The following is a 20,690-nucleotide window of genomic DNA, read 5'->3' as shown; positions in this document are numbered from 1 at the left end:
CAAATAATTCGGGTAGAACAGAACCAGCAGGCTCCAGACCTCGTAAAGTAAGAGTTGAATACCATTGCTCATGATTACTAGTGGCCTGTATGCCATGGTCTGGTTGCGCTCCAATGTCAGGTTATACTATCAAAGGTAATTTCCTGTTTGGAGTTGATAAAGGGCAGGGCTAGTCTGCACTCTTTGGTTCAAGACTTCCGGGTGCCATGGGTGAATTTCCTTGGGGTTTTCTCGTTTGGGCAAGAGTCTGTCCTCCGTGACCTGAAAACCAATGTGGTTCGAGTGTGATATCGTTAGTAGGCAAACGGAATACATTCCTCACCTCGATAGCCTCCTTTTGACGAGAAAGCACCAGTGTATCCGCCACACCCCCTTTGAATCAGCTGTTGTATTGTCAGAGTTAGAAAATCATGCACGTTTAAAAACAATGCTATTTTATCTATAAAATGTATTGCATTAAACTTCCACTTTACACATTTTGTGATCCACCCCTGTAAATGTCATTTGCCTGATGACGAGTGAAGGACAATCTAATTTCAAACGAGCACATTTCCGTCGACGTTCCCTCTCCTCCCCACCTCTTACCTTTTTGACCTTTTTCAAAATGAGGCGAGAAAGAACACAGGAATTGAGAAGGCCCTTGACGACTCCTGTCCTTTTCAAAACCCTTTGGACTGATGAGATCCAAGTCCCTTTTGATGGACCTTTTTGATTTCTTTATACTTGCCATCACCTCAGCTGACTGACCAAGGTGGTCAGCATTTAGAAGCTGCCTGCCTCAGGGTACATACCTATATACATGCTTATACCTGTCCATGCTTGCTCTTCTGTACACAGGTTATGGACAGTCCTTGGACCCCTAGACACCAAGCATTGTTTTTTTGGTACCCAGTCTAAAACAAGTTGGATGGTTGTTTGCTGGTCAAGCTGGCTAGAGTCCTGGCCCCAAGTCCAGTGTGTTGTGTCCTCTTCGTAAGACCACACTGTTACCCAGACGTTCCCTTTCAGCACGAGTGACCAAGACCAATGGCTAGGAATTAAAACCGTATATGAACATTGTTTCTCTAGGCCTGGTTTTAAAGGCCCACTCAAGAGTTAATTAGCAAATACAAAATGCACGAGACTCCTGTATGAATTCATTGTTCATTCATTCCCTGTTGGGAGGAGTAATGGAACATGAAGGACCATTGAGCACTTTCTCTTAAATTATTTTTAATTTGTGTACACTAAAAGTAAATTTACACACTTAAGTTTGATAAGAACCCGGGCATGCAAGTAACCTTTTTACAGGCTCTTCAAGTTAATCATTTTTTCCATAGGAATTTTCCCCATACATTTTACAGTCCATAGTACACAGTCTAAAGCCACAGTGAACTATGATTACATCCATTTCATCTTTACAATGTGCAAAATCCTCCTGGGAACAGGTTGACAGTGGTAAAACAAATCGCAAAAAAATAAAATAATTGGTAGAGAATGACAACAAAATTTTAAAAAGCACTTCATAAGTGTAAAACCAGACACGTGGAAGCAGAAATTGGTCCCTTATTCCCTTGTAATGTAGGCCGACCTTCACTCAGACCAGCTATGATTCTGTCAGTGGTTTAAACCAATAAAACATGATCTCCCCCTTTTTACCAACCGTCCCCAAATCAGGAAAAAAAGTTAAAAGAATTCAACACAAAACAGTTATCTGTGACATACTGCCATTTTTATGGACTGCACCAATAAGAAAAAAAACGGTCTACGGTTAAATCGCGGACTTAAAAGAATGAGCATACATTAACAGCGCATTTTTAGCCATGGGTTAAGAAATCTAGGCCCTATGTAAAAATGACAAAATAAAACTGAGGCCATTAACACAACAGGGGAAAAAAACATTCAGCTGGATTTTGCAGGCAGTGTGGTTTCAAGTCATATATTTGTATAGTCATACACTGAGTGAACAAAACAGCTTTCACCTGGTCGGTCTATGATCCTATTTTTATGTCATTTGTTAAATCCACTTCAAATCAGTGTTGATGAAGGGGAGGAGACATGTTAAATCCAATCAGTGTAGATGAAGGGGAGGAGACATGTTAAAGAAGGATTTTTAAGCCTGGAGACAATTGAGACATGGATTGTGTATGTGTGTGCCAGCCAACTTGACAACTGTGGGATGCATTGGAGTCAACATGGGTCAGCATCCCTGTGGAACGCTTGACACCTTTATAGAGTCCATGCCCCAACGAATTGAGGCTGTTCTGAGGGCAAAAGGAAGTGCAACTCAATATTAGGAAGGTGTTCCTAATGGTTTGTATACTCAGTGTATATCCCGCCTCCCTTTGAAGAGGTTCAACCAGTGTTTCATTTCCATTCAAAGATGAACATTGACACACGTAAAAGCCACCTTCGAAAAACAACGCAATTCGTCCCTGATTATGTACACATTGATTCTCCTATTATTAACAAATGACCTCTCTAGGACCTTGATCTAGAAGTTAAACAAACTGTTTTAATATGTTCTCTTGTTCTGCTATTGACGAAGCTTCGCTTTACAGGCTTAGCCTAGTCCCGGTCTGACTAACCATTCTCCATTCACAAGGACAATCGGTAAATGCTTCACTTGATTAAAACTGAAAATAACAAATAAAAGGGAGAAAATGACAAAACAATGAAGGCATGGAAGCAAAAATGATAACTTCATGATATAGCGATAGAATGACAGACAGTGATAAGGAAAAGAGAAGGGGGGGGGGGGATCAGTCAGGTGTGTGGTCAGGGTCAGAGGAGCAGCCCAGGGGGGTTAACGTGGTGGGGAACATCAGCACCTTGGCCTGCATGAAGGACAGGTCTGGTAACCCTGCAATCACCTTCAATGCCTCCTCACTTAGGTTCTCTTCTTTACGGGGCTTTCTGCAGAATCCGAGAGAAGGAGAGGGACACCATTTTTATTGGAAAACACGGACATAGGATGCATCCTAAAATAGCACCATATTCCCTTTGGGGTGTGCTACGTTTGACCGAGGTGCATAGGGAATAGGGTGCCATTTGGGACACATACATTCCCCCTTCACTAAATGAATGTGCCACAGTCAGATTCTAATGGACTTCGCCTCTTAAATCTCTTTCCTCGATTCCTTGTGCCCTCTTTCCTCACATCCTTCTCAACACGCATTGGAGAAGGTCAGAGGGGAGAAAAATGGACACGAGAAATCAAGGAAAGAGAATTGAGAAAGAGCCAAGATGTAGCAAGCTCTCTCTGGTTGCTACTACAGATGTGTCTGTCTCACTCCCATATAAACTCAGCAAAAAAAAGAAACTTCCCTTCTTCAGGACCCTGTCTTTCAAAGATAGATTTTTACAAATTAAGTAACTTCACAGATCTTCATTGTAAAAGGTTTAAACACTGTTTCCCATGCTTGTTCAATGAACCATAAACAATTAATGAACATGCACCTGTGGAATCTGGTGCAGTCCATGAGGAGATGCACTGCAGTACTTAATGCAGCTGGTGGCCACACCAGATACTGACTGTTACTTTTGACCCCCCCCCTCCTTTGTTCAGGGACACATTCAATTTCTGTTACTCACATGTCTGTGGAACTTGTTCAGTTTCTGTGTCAGTTTGTTGAATCTTATGTTCATACAAATATTTACACATGTTAAGTTTGCTGAAAATGAACGCAGTTGACAGTGAGAGGACGTTTCTTTTTTTGCTGAGTCTACATCCTGTCTGCATGCTGATGTAAGGGGCTCCGACAGAGGCGTTAGAAAATCTGTCTCCATCTAGTGGACCAACTGTTTCAAAGGGTCACCACTAGAATGTGGTTCAAGTCATTCCAGCCATATATACCAGGGTTGTTTATGTCTGTTCGCCATTTAACTTTTGACTTAAAAAGTATTAGCTCTAACTAATGGCAAATATATTGACGTCATCCTCTTTATAGCATCATTACTTACCCAATTACTGCACATTGATCTGGTACTGGTACTCCCTGTATATAGATCCACATTGATCTAGTACTGGTACTCCCTGTATATAGATCCACATTGATCTGGTACTGGTACTCCCTGTATATAGATCCACATTGATCTGGTGCTGGTACTCCCTGTATATAGATCCAAATTGATCTGGTACTGGTACTCCCTGTATATAGCTCCTTTCGGGTGTATTTTATTGTGCATTTTATTCCTTGTGTAACTATTTAATATTTTAAAATTCTGCATTGCTGGGAAAGGCTTGTAAGCAAGCATTTCACTGTAGAGTCTACACCAGTTGTATTCGGCACACGTGACAAATAAAACTTGATTTCATGTTTGGGAGTGAGATGTTGGTTAAGTTAGAACTCTGGATTTGTATTGTTTTGCTACTCTCCATCTCCAATGGGTGCAATAGACTCTGGCCATATCCCAAATAGCACCTTATTCCCTTTATAAATGTACAACTTTTGGTCAAAGGTTCCTATAAAGGAAATAGGGTGCCATTTGTAATATATGCCATTTAGCAGACGTTTTGATCCAAAGCATACAGGCATGTGCAGATAGCGGTCTACCGGTGCCTGAGCACCTGCCCCCCCCCCCCCCTTTTTTTTTTATCGTTTTTGTAATTGTTGTTCTGAACCCACTGCTCCAGGTCGTCGTCAAGTTTGCCACCCCGTTTTAGGACTATCATTTCCTCATCATATTGTACAATATGTGTCTCCACACACTTAGGCCTAAGCTATTGATGGATTTATGACACAGTCATCTTTATTGATCTCTGATGCTCAGTGTCAAAGTAGCCTGTCACTTCAATAATTTGTGCGCTTGAGTAAAATGTGTAAAATAATAATCGAGCTAGCTAACTAGCAGATTTACACCAATCATCAACGATCAGCTGATAGCCCACCCTCTTTTCCCGATGTCAATCATGTCTTTAGGAGGCACTGTGATGTAGCTTGCTTACAATTTGTGAAGAGTGAGCGTGTTGCAGAAATAAATAGGCATATGGTAAAATATGTTACAAAAGTGTGCTAGAGGCAGTTAGTCTGTTGTGAATTTCAATATATGAATTATATGAAGGAAAAAGGAAACCGCACACTGCTCTTGGTAGTTTCACTGATATTTAATAAGTTTATGTATCGGCCTCACGGCCTTCGCCAGAGCTTATGAAAGTAGATTATTTTGTTTAAGGGGGGGGGGTAATTTTGAGCACCTTCCCCCTGAAAGGTCTGTGCACGGCCCTGCATGCATACCTTTTTGAGGTAGTCTAGTCTGAGGTGCAGTAATAGACCAACCTGGTTGGTAGAGGTGCTGGTCTGAGGTGCAGTAATAGACCAACCTGGTTGGTAGAGGTGCTGGTCTGAGGTGCAGTAATAGACCAACCTGGTTGGTAGAGGTGCTGGTCTGAGGTGCAGTAATAGACCAACCTGGTAGGTAGAGGTGCTGGTCTGAGGTGCAGTAATAGACCAACCTGGTTGGTAGAGGTGCTGGTCTGAGGTGCAGTAATAGACCAACCTGGTTGGTAGAGGTGCTGGTCTGAGGTGCAGTAATAGACCAACCTGGTTGGTAGAGGTGCTGGTCTGAGGTGCAGTAATAGACCAACCTGGTAGGTAGAGGTGCTGGTCTGAGGTGCAGTAATAGACCAACCTGGTTGGTAGAGGTGCTGGTCTGAGGTGCAGTAATAGACCAACCTGGTAGGTAGAGGTGCTGGTCTGAGGTGCAGTAATAGACCAACCTGGTAGAGGTGCTGGTCTGAGGTGCAGTAATAGACCAACCTGGTAGAGGTGCTGGTCTTCTCCATAGTAGACATAAGGCGGGCGAAGGCGTCAGCCACACGACTCCCAGAGCCACAGGGTTCCAGTTTAGCAGTTGTTAGCTCGTACAGCTCCGGGTCCACACCTAACCACACAAACACATTATAATGTCTGCATCCCAAATGGCAGCCTATCCCCTATATAGTGCACTACTTTGGTCAAAAGTAGTGCACTATATACGGAATAGGGAGCTAGTTGAGACATATACACAGTCTAATATTCCACTCAAAACAAGGGAGGTGGGTGCCCTTTATTAAACAGTGTAGCCAATTCCCAAATATTTTGATTCAGTGTTTGATTCAGTTGGTAATATTAACACATAGAAAAAAGAAGAGCTTGATTTAGTGAGGTCAGTATCTAAGCAAATAAATCTAAAACAAATAGTAGAAGAGAAATCTGTGAGTACGGCAGAGGCTCTTTCACAAGCATCCTTCCTCGATTCCTCGCATTGTCCCTCAGTCCTCTCCTCTTTCCCAAAACTCATTGGAGAAGATCCAAGCTTCCTCCTCTCTGACCTCCCCTGGTGCATTTTGACAGAGAGGTAAGAGGACACGAGGAATCGGGGAAAGAATAAGGACTTATCCCAAATGGACTCCTAGACCTCTACACCTTGTGTACCTGTGAAGACCTCAGAGGATTCAATGGATGTAAGCCATATAATGATAGTAGATCCACCTTGCCTTATGATTAGATAGCTGGAATTATCACTGTATTGTTTACCCCGATCCAATCCTCTCTGGTCTCTGAATAGAGTTTACAGTCAATTTGGGATTCAGACAAATGTATGAAAGAGTCTGGCAGTCATGGGGTTGGAGTTTCCTGTGCTGACCTGGGATGGAGGTGGAGCTGCTTGGGCCAGAGTCCTCCACGGGCCCAAAGAAATCGAGGTTGAGCAGAGACGAGCCTCCGCTCGCTTGACATTCAACATAGCAAACAGGCAGACCGAGGCGGCAGTGGGTTATAACACAGAAGAAGTAGTCAGGAAAGAGACGCACTTAGAAGACATGCAGCTGAGCTGGTCATTATTATTAGTTACAAAGAAAGAGCACATGGGTCATGTTCAGTGGGCAAGAAATGTTTGCAACTGAAAATTATGCTTAAGTTCAGGAATTTCTTAAATCCAGGGACTCCATTTTATTTCGTTTGATGCCTAATGAACATGACCCAGGGCAAGCTAACTGACATAGCTGTGTTAATGAGAAAATAGTGAGATTCTATCTACCGGTTAATGAAAAATCTGTGTGGACATTTTGAAGCATGAACGGCCATCATGGCTTTGTAGCATGAACCGTGCAGGTCATTTAGCTAAATTGCAAAATAAATTGATTCGTTGCTAACAACAAAAGGCATAAGGAGAAGATTTGATGAGATAAATATGTTTTATGCGTCTGGATATGACAAGTGAAATCAGAAATGGTCCAATATGGCAATGAAATACACAAAATCTTAGAGCATGTAAGATAAGAATTTTCTGTAATCTTATACTATAGTCCTCACAGCAAAATCCACGTAACTCTGTAAAACTGTAACATGTAATGACCAATGGTTGATGAAGTAAACATCAGACGATGTTGTTCCATGGATGTTAACGGAAGACAACAGGCAAAAACAGGTCTAGGCGGCTTGTGTGTTTGGACAAAACAGTTTGAGTGGTGGAAAAAAGGAATAGGTTAGCTCTGGAAAGAGACAATGGTTCATTAACTCAGCAGGTGGTTTGGGGGAGGGACCTACCGTCCAGGGGGTTAGTAAGGCCACTGCTGCTCCAGTCAAACTGGACGGGCGGGAGCGCTTCCTGGTGAGGAGAGGGAACAAACCAGCTCAGAAGAAGGTAGAGACACTCAGTAAAAGCGAACAGCTTTGTCAACAGGTAATTCGCCTATGCAGATGTTCAGGAGGCCTGCTAATGGACTGCTTCTACCAAAGGAGGTTGGTGGCACCTTAATTGGGGAGGACAGGCTCACGGAATCAGTGGAATGGAATCAAATACATCAAACACTTGGTTTGATGCCATTCCATTCACTCCGTTCCAGTCATTAATATGAGCCGTCCTCCCCTGGCTTCTACCCTTACAACAACTCAGCAGTCTAAGGTTGAGTTCCTACCAGACTACATTGCGGACCGATGCCATATTTTACAACGTTATATTGTTATAGCAATCCGTCAGTAGATGACACAGTCGAAGATGTGGCACCCAACCATTGGATGATGCATGCAATGTCTGAGCAGGGGAACGCGACCCATATGATGCCCAGCTGCACAGTCGATGACGTGGCACGCTACCATGGGTTGATGCAATGCCTGCGCATCTTGTGGGGCAGGAACTCAACTTTTGTATAACTTGTTTGAAAAACACCTCAGGTTCTACATTAGACCAATTACCGTAGAACATATATATATAAACACACTCTCTCTATTCATTGTATACAGTTGTGACAATTGGCCTTACAGCCAATACAGCAGTGGAGGCTGGTGGGAGGAGCTATAGGAGGACGGGCTCATTGTAAAGGCTGGAATGGAATAAAGGGAACAGAGTCAAACATGTGGAACCATATGTTTCGACACGGTTCCATTTATGCCATTGCAGTCAATACATTGAGCCCGTCCTCCTATAGCTCCTCCCACCAGCCTCCTCTGCAATACAGTATATACCACCAGGGTTCTCTAACCCTGTTGGTGGAGAGCAACTCTCCTCTAGGTTTTCGCCCCAACCCCAGTTTTGTAACTAACCTGGTTCTGCTGATCAACCAGCTAATTATTAGAATCGGATGTGCTATATTAGGGTTGGATTGAAAACCTACGGGATGGTAGCTCTCCAGGATCAGGGTTGGAGAGCCCTGGTATATACTCATAATACTGATGAGAAGAAATGCATCTAAATAAAGGCCTGAAAAAACACAAAACATCAAAATTCCAAACATTGTACCCCAAAAGGACCATACTGATTCAATGTAGGAGTCCAACCTGGGCTGTGTCTGGTGGACTAGTGCTTATGATCTCTGCCGGGGCCACTGGAGGTGCTTGTTGTGCTATGGACGTGATCATCTCTGCCGCTGATATGGGTTTTACTGGCTCTTTGGTGGGTTCCAGCATGCCCTAGGTAACAGAGAGGCAGGGTTACATCCTAAATGTACTAAATACTGGTATGTGTATTGGGTTGAGATATTCTGTTTAAAACCTGGGAATTTGGGAAGGTTCCCGGAAAGTTGAAACCATATATTTGTAGGATATGCCAGTGAAAAACTTTTTGCAACCAGTTGACAGAAATGTCACCAGAATTTAAAAAACATTTTTTTTATAATCCTTGGGTTAATTTGCGTCTTGGTCCGTTTCTACAAGAGGGGCAAAAACAATTGAGGGAGCGAGTAGGTGGTTTGAAGGGGGAGATGAATGCATCCTTGCAGCGCATAGTTAACTCACCAGGCTGGCAGCATACATGGGAACTATTACTGGCTGCTTCTTCTGACCTGTGAACAGCTGTGGGGAAACACAGAGCACATTTCACAATCATTCGTCCGCTCTCTGCTGCAAATAGTCTTACAAACAGCCTTTTTCATTTGACAGAAGAGAAGTCAAAACATTCTCGCAATACAATCATGGTTCGTGTTTTTTTAGCAGAGCCATTAATAAAAAAAGGACAAAGGTCACAGAAAGGGGGAGAGTGGCATGTCCCAAATGGCACCCTATTCCCTATATTGTGCACTACTTTTGACCAAAGCCCTATGAGTTACAGCAGGAAGGTGCCATTTGAGATACAGACAATGTGATGACTGCTGACTGGCGGCAGAACTCACAATGTTCCTAATGTCGATGCCCAGGGAGCAGAGTAGTGTCTTGTTGCTGTGCGAGCCTCCCCACTGGTGTCGCAGGCCAAACGCCTCGTGGATGTCCAGCAGTTGCCTCCACAACACGTCCCCCACGGCCCTGTAGCAACAGACGACGATGACAAAGCAGGAATGTAATTTTATTTTAAATACGTCATAGTAATACGCAAAAATTCTTGACCGTATAGTATACAGTAACAGTGTATTTGTGTTGTATAAAAAAAAGATAGAACAGACCTGGTGAGTCTTTCTGAGTATTGATGAGATTGTGTGTAGTTATGGGATATTAGGGTCGGGACGACACTAGTATCCTGATACCCGTTAGTATCGTGGCAAGGAAACAAAACACGAAGCGGTTTAATTTCTTTAGGAAAACAGCCCTAATGTTGGAAACAAACGTAATTACGTTGTCATCCAGAGTCACATTTGTTTATTTTCAAAGTTATAGCACACAATATTTTACATACAGCAGGTTATGATGGATCAAAGAGTTTGGCCCGCTTCGTGTTTTATTTTTGCCATGGAAAAAAATACTGCAATACTGGTACCGTCCCAGCCCTCATTAAAAAGGGGGGTATTTCTCTCACCCATTGTCTGGCATACCGCTCTTCATTTCATGCTCTTCCTGCTGTAACCTCGCAGGAGGCTCCAGCAGGGTTTTGAGAGGGACCACCTCCACCCCCACCTGCGGGGCAGGTGCGTCGGGGAACATTTCCTGAAAAAGCTTCTCTAGCCGACTGCAAAGCGCCGCCTGATATAACAAACACATGATAACAACCAACGTTGTTGAATAAGAGACTGGCTCAGTGACATAACAAACACGTTATAACAATCAATATTGCTGAATAAGATACGGGTTGAATAAGTCTTCTGTTACCACGTTTGGCAGCTAGCCTCATTGCTGTACAGGAGATGCACAATACAATAGACAGACGACATAAATTCATATTTGAGCTTCGATGGACAATAAAGCTGCATTCTATTATGTTCAACAATGACTAACACTGACGTGATTCAATCAACACATTTCAAATCTGGAATAAGTCGTCGTGCTTGACTCCACTAGCAAGGACAAGGAGGGGCATTGTTAAATGGTATGTACTTGAAAAGGTGGAACTCCCTGTCTGGTCACATTCCTAAGGGAGGACACGTGTACGGCTCTCTACCACTCTAGTGATAAACGTCCCGAGAGCGTCAGAATTCCCCTAAGAGTGTCACTGAGCATACTTTTCCTGGATAGTACAATACAACAACATTCAATAGGGCGCCTTCGATTACAGTAAGATGGGTTTTTAAACACCACTACCTTCCTGTCAAGTATGCTACATTTCTGAATGCTACAGAGGTGGTTCAGAGTTATCTTGCCTGAGACTTGACAACTTGTATTGGCTCCCTGAGCCTTTAGCTCAGAGGCGTAATATGTTATTGTGGTGCACGGGAGAACCGAGTTCAAACCCTGAGTGGCCAAACTCGCACAGAAAAACTTACAGATTGACTGTCTCTTCTACTGATCTGATGGCTGCTGGATGGACGGGCTGCTACAGGCTCACTCTCCTGCCACTCGTCTTCACCCGTTTCCAAAGGAGCAGTGGTGGTCGGCTCCTCTCCAAATGCAGCCCAGGAATCGCCCTCCTCTTGACCCTGTTCAGGCTCAAAGGCATTCCAACCAGCATCCTCATCAGGGTCCGCACCAACAGGAGCCGAGCTAAAGTCGGCAAAACTGTCGCTGCCGGGAAAATCTGTAAACTTCCCCCCATCTTCGTTCTCAATTGCCTTCCCACCACCAGTGTGGCAGTTGGGGGCGTCAAAATCACCAAAGTCGTTGTCCACTAGTTCCTGTGTGAGAGGTGCAGGTTGTTCCTCTAGTTGCAACTCTGGCTGGTCAAATTCAGCAAAGCCCTGTCCGCTAAAAGAGCCCACATCCCCGAAGTCTCCAAAGTCACCAAAGTCTTCACCGTCGTCGTCGTCCTCCAGCAGCTGGCTGTGGTCAGCAGGCGTGGCCGTCTCCTCTTGGAGCGGCGGCGTGGGCACCGAGCCCGTCGTGCTGATGTCGCCGTACTCCTCAAGGGCATCCGTGGACAGAGGTCGGCCGAAAGACGTTTCAGTTTCTGTTTCTGTTTCGTTTCCGGACCCCGGCTTCTCGTCTGTTTGCTCGCCATTCCCATCTTCATCGTCTATATTGGGGAAAACCCGGTTTTCACTGACACCTGCCTTCTCTTCTTCCACCTCCTCTTCCAACTGCTCCAAAATCACACCATTCTGGGCAACCGGTTTGTCAACATAAAGTGCCTTAGAGGCAGAGTCCTCGCCACAAACCACCTCTTGGGTAGAATCCTCACTACAAACCTCCTCTGGGGCAGAATCCTCACTAATAACCACCTCAGTAGCAGAGTGCTTGTGTGCAAAGTCCGGCTCTACGTTCCTTTGTTCAGAGTTAGCAGTGTCTCTTTGAAAGCCCCCGTCCCCGTTGCTCAAGCCTTCGCCAGTGTCTCGAGCCTCAGCAGGGTGCGATAGAGAATCAGAGCCAGCAATGTCGTTGGATCCAGTTATAATGTGAGTGTCCCTGACAATGTCCCCTGAGCTGATTCCCTGTTCTACATTAGAGTGCACCTGCTGCCTCTGTTGCTGGCAGGCGTCCTCTGCCAGCCGTTCGTCCCTGTTGCGATTGTCCAAGTTCTCGCTGGTGCGGTTTGTCACCTTGCTGGAGACTCCTTGAACGTCTGCGTTAGAAAAGGCCGAGAAATCCGCAAAGTCGTCCTCGGGGCTCCTGGGAGGGCAGTCGTCTGCACACTCTATGGTGGTTCCTTTCTTTTTAGAGTGGATCGAATTCTGCAAAGATGTGCTTCCCTCTATTTCAAAAGTAGCAAAGCCGTTGGTCAGAACTTCCGGGACCGCACCTTTGCAATCGACAGGCTTGTCTATGTTGTCAGTCTGACTCCTCCCAGATATGTCCAGGGAGGTAGAATGATTATTGGCTTGAGTGTGGTCGGCAAGCTTTTTTAACTCCTCCACATTCACAGTTCTCTCTGAAGGACAGTCGTACTGGCAGCCTCCCGGCACGACACCATTTGACTTGGAATTGGAGCGCTTGACCACAGGACCCCTTCCCATGGGACTTGAGCTGAGTTTTGACAACCCAACCACCCCTCCATTGTTGAGGAGTTCCGGTGGTGAGGTGGCGGCCAAGGCTGCGGTCTGGTTGAAGGTCGCTGGGGTGTCAAACTCAGTGAAGCTGGCGCTGGTCGGAACTCCAGAGAAGCCCCCAAAGTCCCCAAACTCGTCGTCCTCTTCCTCAGCTCCATCCTCCATTGGGGGTGGGGAGGAGGAGTACATGCGGATCACATCCGGCTCCATGGTCCTAAAGCAGTCACACTACGCCTTGAGGTTACACCTAGAGGGGAAGACACTAGTCATTGTGACTGAAACAATGAAGGGCACATAAATGCAAGCAATTTCATTTCTCTCTTAAACCTGATTTCTGAAGGCTAAAATGTCTGAATATACAAAATGACAACATGTTAGCCTACAGACCTAGAAGTGGTCTCTGATGGAGTCTAGGATCTAGGCTGTTTTCTTTGCACGGTGTGTTGCTTCAGCCTTAACCTAAATTAAATTACCAAAAGCTCTCCAGGCGAAGAGTGGACAGATTGTTTTCAAATTGACAGTAATTAAGTGATAATAGTAAAGTGGCGTTGTCATGTAGAAAAGGCCCGAAAGGCAATGTTGAGCTCTCATTTCTTATGACCTTTTTTAAAAATTTTATTTAACCTTTATTTAACCAGGTAGGCAAGTTGAGAACAAGTTCTCATTTACAATTGCGACCTGGACCTACCTAAATAGTAGCAAATGAGAACTGAAAATGAACTACAATTTCTTTAATCAGTACAAATATGTTGTGTGTTTATCCTACTGGCCTAATTATTTCAACCAATGAACTTTGTACCCAATTTGTGTTTGCATTGACCTAAGGGTTGTGTGCATGTAGTATTTGTATATTGACATAGGCCTGTCAAGATATGTAGAATGCTTCCTTTTGAAATATTAGACTTAGAGCATAGGCCTAGGCGTTTTGTGCGTCCAGGTGTGATCCATTTCCTTGTCCAGGTGTGATCCATTTCCTTGACAATTTCGAATTCATCACTAAACCAGACATAGGGCACAGAAAAATAATAACTATTGATGTTCTTTTTGGATGCTCAAGGCTAAACTTGCACAATGCACTCTTGAGCCTAAATTGTACTTTACTCACATCCAGACTAGAGCGCTGAAAGTACAGTTCTGAGTCAAAACTGGACACAAATGTTTTAGAACAGAGAATTCATGTCCATGAAGCCTTGACTAGATATCTTAGGCCTAGTAAGCCTTGACATGGAACCTTGGAAAGCATTTAAAACATTGTTAAAACTCTAGGCTACTTGAAGTGGCTTCTGATACTGTGTAAGAAAGCAAGATGGCATTAAAGGCAAATAATCTGATGATAGCTATTGTATTGCTATTCACAACAAATAGCACTGCCTATTGTTTTATTATGGGCACTATGATTGCATGATATGGTATGGGTCATGAATGTTTACAATACAACATATTATAATGCAACATTAATCTGTTTATAATACAACATTGTTAACTAATTAACACATCAGAAACAGGTGTCCTCCAACACCCTGTCAGGACAGCTAGTTAGCTATTCGTTCACCAAATTAGACCGTCTGTCAACAAGACTAAAACTGACAGGTGATGACAGACCAATACCTAGAAACCTCCGGGTAAACAAAAAGAGAACACGCAACCCTCCCTATGATCATTTGTTTCCTACTATATACTTAACCCACAACCTAGCTATTTAGCTCAATTTTAGCCGAGCAAAGATTGGTTAGGTAGCTACAGTAGCTAACAACTGGAAGCAAATTAGTTGCTAGCCAAATAGCTAACGTTAACCAGATAGTTAACTAACTAACGTTAGCTGAATAAATCACTTTGATTATGTTAACTAACAGTTAAATTACCATAACGTTGAAGTGCCAGCCAGTCTTAGAATGGAAAACAGGCCATGGCTGGCATACACTTTACTCTCCATCAGATGGGGAAGGCAGGGGGGATAGCTAGCTAGCTGGCTAGATACGTAGCCAGTGTAGCTAGCTACCACTAGCCAGCACAAATGTCGTAGCTAGCAAGCTAATAACAACAACTTGGCAGTCTATACGAATGGGATAGCAAACTAGCATTGATTCGAGATCGAGGGCAGAAGTGACAAAGTAGCTAGGTAGGTCGTTTTGATGCTCGCTAGCTAGTTTGCTAATACACAGGCATTTGTAGCTAACTGTTAGCTAGCAATCAAGTTGTCCTCCCATCTCTCGCTAGCTTGCTTACCAATAAACGTTTCGGCATACCTTAATATCTTGACCATTCATTCCCATGGTTCAGATGAAGTGGACACTTTTCAGACTTAAAACAAGACAGCAAGGTGGTTTCGTTCTGACTGAGACAACTAGCTAAGGTTGAGTCAGCTGGTTATGATGATGATTCTACTTTGGCCCCTTCGCTCTCCGAATATTACCCAGCATGCAACAAGACCTTTTGGTTTTCCTCTACTTTGGAAGCAGAGCATACTGGAGCGCATGGACGAGTGGAGAATAATCTGCATCCAAAATCCATCTGCACTGGCAGTAGTAATACTGAGTAGTACCCAATTGTCACACTTGAGTTAAGGTAAAGATACCTTAATAGAAAATGACTCAACTAAATTGGGGGCTTCTTTTAGGTCTCCCATTCAAGGTCCCATCTGGTCAACTGAGCAACAAAAATATACTGTACTGCATTCCTTTCTTTAGGCCTATAATAGTCCTCAGTCATTTCAATTTGAAACAATCCACAATCCACATTTCCAAAATTAACAGATTAATTTATGACACATTCAAATATTTTAATTGAAAATGAATAGGCCACTGAAAGAGCTTCTCAACATACACAGACATTGTCAAGCATCAAGGCGAGGGAATAGAAAATCACCATTCTACTCTTTAATAATAACCTGTGCCCCTGCAATATAATCTACTGGCATAGTTCATGAAATTATTCTAATATGCCATGATACAAAAGAAACGTAATTTAATTATTGAAGAACTGAAAGGTCACCTTGTAAGCATAATACCCCACAGAATTATGAATTACTTCATAACCACTCAATTATTAATTTCCAATTACACTTAAATATTATATCATACTGAAATATGTAGTATATTGTAGTTATAAGTTAATCAATATTAGTTCATCAATATAATCAAAATGTTAAAAAATAAAGGACACACTATGTCCTTTATTTCAATGTCATTTTCATCCTCATGTTCAGAGCAGTATGTGTGCATATGTAATTCCTCCTGAGAGCTTTCATTAACACCAAAAAATGTATTGCTCAAGATCTCTGATCTTTTAAAGTTTTCTTTTTACCCTGGAAGCTTTTTTATTTCATGACCATCTCAAACCAACAGCACTCAATACCATGAAACAAAAAATAAATCACGACTAACAGAAATAGGTAGGCTACATCCTATAGAAAATCCAGGGACAGAACATTGCTTTGCAATCGATTTTGTCTGCTGAGGCTCAAAGAGGCTAAGACATTGCTTTCAAGTCGATGTCCACATTGTTGCTAAGTGTGAGGATTGTGGGAGGCAAGGTTCCATCACCACTTCTGTAAGGTGCATCCTACACAGTCCTTCTTCCCTCTATCTGAGTTTGGTAATGGTTAAACTACCATTAATCCTTAATGTGTCAATGTCCAGTAAGGATTGCACCCGGTGGTAAAAATCAAAGAGCTGGTGTCCATCCACAAATACACGGAAACGCAGTAGTTCACATTGGATCTCGATCTGGGGAAGAAACAATGAGGGGAGGAAGTTCAGCCATATTGTTGTATTGTGAGTCTTACATCATGTGTTACCTTCTTGAACCTGAATGACACCTGACACTTTATTTCAGTGTTCTCAAAATGTGCTTAATCGTATGAAACAATATTAAATGTTTCTGTTTATTCCAATGTAAACCTAACCCTATGCTATAACCACACTATAACCTATATTATAATCATAACCCTATGCTATAAATTGCAGGATTCAGTGACACTGTCAAAGGGTGGAATACAAAGATGAGCCACTGAGAAGAAATTAAGATCCTCCCCATACCCGGAAAGGTTGGTCCTCGATGAAGGGGAAGTAGGGGATGAGCTTCTCAGCGTCACCCCAGGTGCCCGAAACACAGGCCTTACGTAGGAACTTGGAGGTCCTCAAACTTGGCACAGAGCTCCAATACCACGTCAGTGGGAGGAGCCTCATCCACTGTGCCACACCCACAGGCCAGACTGATGTCAAAGCTGGGTAGCCACAAAGACCAAAAAAGGTAAGTGTGTTAGAAAAGGTAGTCTAAGTCTGTTATGCATTTTGTGTGTCATTGTTTACATATACAATACGTACTGACCTTGTACAAAGTGGATTACAATCCTGACATTTAGACTTCATCCTCCCAACTTCGGTGGCATTTTCCCAATCCACATGGCAATAGAATTCCAATACAACTTAGAGCAGGTTTTTTCTAAGGTAGTGTATGGAAGCCACAGCAAGATACTCTCACACTACATATGATTTGTAGCTGAACTAACTGGTATTTGATAAAGGATAGTCGTGCTCGACGTCCCAAATGGAAACCTTTCTCCTTTATAGTGCACAACTTTTGACCAGGGCTCTGGTCAAAAGTAGTGCACTGTATAGGGAAAAAGTTGCCATTTGGTATGCAGGCATGATGTGGGTGTGTCCAATGTACCTGTCAGGCTCAGGATTCACTATCTCCATCACAATGATCTTATTTCCAGGCCTCATCCCACCTGTGATATGACCACTGAACAGAACTGACTGAGAACAAAGTACCATACATTTTCTTCACACATCCAGAAGTCATGTTAAACTTACCCTCATGTACTCAAAAAACTTTATCCAGAATAGGGTTCATATTGGTATGTTCATTGAAATAACATAATGCTTACCAGTCTTTGCACAACCTCTTGGTCAAGGGAGATTGGACTGCATTTATTTCTATCAGATTTGTTTCATAGCCTATATTGGTATGAAACCACATATTTGTTTCATAGCCTAGATTGGTATGAAAACACCTATTGCCTTGTTGAAATTAATAAATAACACAGAGCACATTGAAGGCGCCATAATAATTGATGCTGCTGCATGATGTCGACATCAGTGTGTGTGGGGCTCGTATGATCAGCAGGTGCTGAAAAATTACAGTAGATGGAGGTAAACTCGAGTCTACATTCCATTGAGAATTAGTGATAAAGTAGCCAATTAGTAGCACTTAGTAGCAATCCAGTCAACGTAGCCTACCTTGTTGAGGAATTTTGATATTCTATTATATTTAAATTAATCTATTCAATTTTCCTGTATATATTAGGCCTGGGCTATGTTACACAGACTTGTGAATAAATTCAAACATATTTCTCATATTCACTTACCAGTTCCGCCATCTTGACCAAATGGAGAAAAAAAAATATCAGCTGAGCTGAAAGGTGCTCTGTCTGTCGCACCAACGTAATATGCACAGCAGAAGTGACCTGACAGGTAGACTAGAGCAGCGACGGTGATGTTGGTATTTGCTCAAAAATGTATGCATGCGGTTATTGCGAACGCCGACGTCCTATCTTGCGTCTTGCTTAGTTTCTGACCTGAAAGCTGCTGACGAAATCACAACCTAATCCGTCTAATCCTTGTTTTCTATAATCAGATAGCTTTGTTTTCTCTTATCTGTCCTCCAGCTCTCTTTCAATTATAGTGGGATAGAATGGGGCAGTGCCCTTTTAAAGTTACAAAGTACAACAATCAATTTATGATGTAGGCTACAAAATATTTATTTCAAAATGCGTTCAGTTATGTCTGTCTACCTTACATTTATTATGCCTTGTTATAAGGGCCTATTAATATATATATATATATTTTTTAAACAAAAGCATGAATAACACTTTTTATGCAGTGGAAATAAATGGATAAAAAACAACGTATTGTAAAAATGGACTTAGAAATCAGTCTAGGACCACAATGAAATATAATAAAGAAAAAAATATGTATTTTCTAACAGTCGATCAAACTGAGAGAGGCTTCTGTGCCAGCTGTCCCTGGATGGCAACTGGAAGTTAGGCCACATCCTGGTCCCTATCCTGGCTCTTCTGGCAGCTGATCTACTCCTCTTCCATCTCATAGTCCCCCCACGGGGAGAGACAGTGTTCTGGCTCATGGGCAAGATGGAGGGCAAAAACACATTTCCATAACCGGCTCTCTTGGACGAAGCACCTCTCCTCTGGGGTGGGACTCTGCAGCACAGGGCTGAGTGAACTGCCTTCTCTATGTTGCTTCAAATGCTGGAGGCTCTCCTCTGCTCAGGGGGTGAAGGAGGCATGATCTGCCACGGGAAGTACGCCCGTGTGACATAGTTAGACATGCATCCTTTGGTTTTGTTAAAGGAATTTGATTCCTATATGTTTATCAACCAATTAAATTAAAACACTCTGCCCATTTCTAAGAATTTGTAAGATACTTATTTGCATAAAATGGACAGAGACAAGTCTCAAAATCAATCAATAGTGTTCATTCTCGGGAGTACTGATCATAGTACAATTTACATCAGGTTAAATACTAAAAATGACGTCATAGGTTTTCTTCTGTCCTTCCTCCACTCCGATACAATTTCAGTATAGTTCACAAGCCTTTCCACATTGTCCACCACCTGTTAAATAATCTACTACTAGCCCAAGGTCTCTCCTCTCCCTGTGAAGAGACAGGATGTCCTGTAAGGAACACAGCATTCCATTAATTTCTAACAAGGAACAGACAGTCCTTCTAATTCTGGACGAAAACTACACACATTACATTCAGTATTATGATTATAATAAGATTCATGCATCCATACAGTAACATAGTGGTATTCTGTTTAGTCATTATTCATAAAAATCCCTAAACAGGTTTATTGTGAGTTTCATCAAAATGTATAAACCAGGTTATCTATTGTACATGGTTATTTGGAGACACATGGTCAGCATCATACCTGTATCTCATCGAAGGACATCCATGGTTTCTGAGGGTAGTAGGGTTGAGACTTCCAAGAGTCAACAGGATCAATGGTCAAATCAAATCAAATGTATTTATATAGTTGTACATCAGCTTTGTACATCAGCTGATATCTCAAAGTGCTATACAGAAACCCAGCCTAAAACCCCAAACAGCAAGCAATGCAGGTGTAGAAGCACGGTGGCTAGGAAAAACTCCCTGGAAAGGCCAAAACCTAGGAAGAAACCTAGAGAGGAACCAGGCTATGAGGGGTGGCTAATCCTCTTCTGGCTGTGCCGGGTGGAGATTATAACAGAATATGGCCAAGATGTTCAAATGTTCATAAATGACCAGCATGGTCAAATAACAATAATCACAGTATTTGTCGAGGGTGCAGCAAGTCAGCACCTCAGGAGTAAATGTCAGTTGGCTTTTCATAGCCGATCATTAAGAGTATCTCTACCACTCCTGCTGTCTCTAGAGAGTTGAAAAAAGCAGGTCTGGGACAGGTAGCACATCCGGTGAACAGGTCAGTATTCCATAGCCGCAGGCAGACAGTTGAAACTGGAGCAGCAGCACGGCCAGGTGGACTGGGGACAGCAAGGAGTCATCATGCCAGGTAGTCCTGAGGCATGGTCCTAGGGCTCAGGTCCTCCGAGAGAAAGAGAGAAAGAGAGAAAGAGAGAATTAGAGAGAGCATACTTAAATCCACACAAGACACCGGATAAGACAGGAGAAGTACTCCAGATATAACAAACTGACCCTAGCCTCCCGACACATAAACTACTGCAGCATAAATACTGGAGTCAGTGACTCAACCCACTCAAGTGATGCACCCCTCCTAGGGACGGCATGAAAGAGCACCAGTAAGCCAGTGACTCAGCCCCTGTAATAGGGTTAGAGGAAGAGAATCCCAGTGGAGAGAGGGGAACCGGCCAGGCAGAGACAGCAAGGGCGGTTCGTTGCTCCAGATCCTTTCCGTTCACCTTCAC

General features: G+C 43.0%; 1 protein-coding gene, 1 long non-coding RNA gene and 1 pseudogene across 8 annotated transcripts; all 3 read right to left on the bottom strand.

Annotated features, from left to right (window-relative positions):
- Positions 1-1,195: 1,195 nt before the first annotated feature.
- aftpha (aftiphilin a) lies at positions 1,196-15,173 on the bottom strand. 6 transcript variants are annotated; one of them, XM_090204856.1, is made up of 10 exons: positions 14,989-15,167; positions 11,087-12,989; positions 10,186-10,349; positions 9,569-9,698; positions 9,195-9,251; positions 8,739-8,870; positions 7,509-7,569; positions 6,607-6,690; positions 5,699-5,862; positions 1,196-2,895 (listed from the first exon to the last, which is right to left on the bottom strand). In XM_090204856.1, the coding sequence occupies exons 2-10, from the start codon at positions 12,950-12,952 to the stop codon at positions 2,884-2,886; spliced, it is 2,670 nt and encodes an 889-aa protein (XP_090060982.1). In that variant the 5' UTR covers positions 12,953-12,989; positions 14,989-15,167; the 3' UTR covers positions 1,196-2,883. The 6 variants fall into 6 exon arrangements, with proteins under 6 accessions (XP_090060982.1, XP_090060976.1, XP_090060978.1 ...); XM_090204850.1 differs by having other exon boundaries at positions 5,739-5,862; XM_090204852.1 differs by having other exon boundaries at positions 5,739-5,862; positions 9,569-9,691; positions 10,188-10,349.
- Positions 15,174-16,234: 1,061 nt separating this feature from the next.
- LOC110493164 (galectin-related protein-like) lies at positions 16,235-17,603 on the bottom strand (annotated as a pseudogene). Its single transcript, XR_016487749.1, has 3 exons — positions 17,414-17,603; positions 16,780-16,967; positions 16,235-16,467 (listed from the first exon to the last, which is right to left on the bottom strand). The product of XR_016487749.1 is annotated as a galectin-related protein-like (transcript).
- Positions 17,604-18,481: 878 nt separating this feature from the next.
- Positions 18,482-19,827, bottom strand: LOC149975736 (uncharacterized). Its single transcript, XR_016487748.1, has 2 exons — positions 19,697-19,827; positions 18,482-19,439 (listed from the first exon to the last, which is right to left on the bottom strand). It is a non-coding gene; the product is annotated as an uncharacterized LOC149975736 (long non-coding RNA).
- Positions 19,828-20,690: the final 863 nt, after the last annotated feature.

This window comes from Oncorhynchus mykiss, chromosome 17, assembly GCF_057628025.1.
Source record: "Oncorhynchus mykiss isolate SJ-2025 chromosome 17, ASM5762802v1, whole genome shotgun sequence".
In the NCBI taxonomy this organism is placed as follows: Eukaryota; Metazoa; Chordata; class Actinopteri; order Salmoniformes; family Salmonidae; genus Oncorhynchus; species Oncorhynchus mykiss.
The sequence above is the reverse complement of the archived record's forward strand: the minus strand, read 5'-3'. Positions and strand labels throughout refer to the sequence as shown.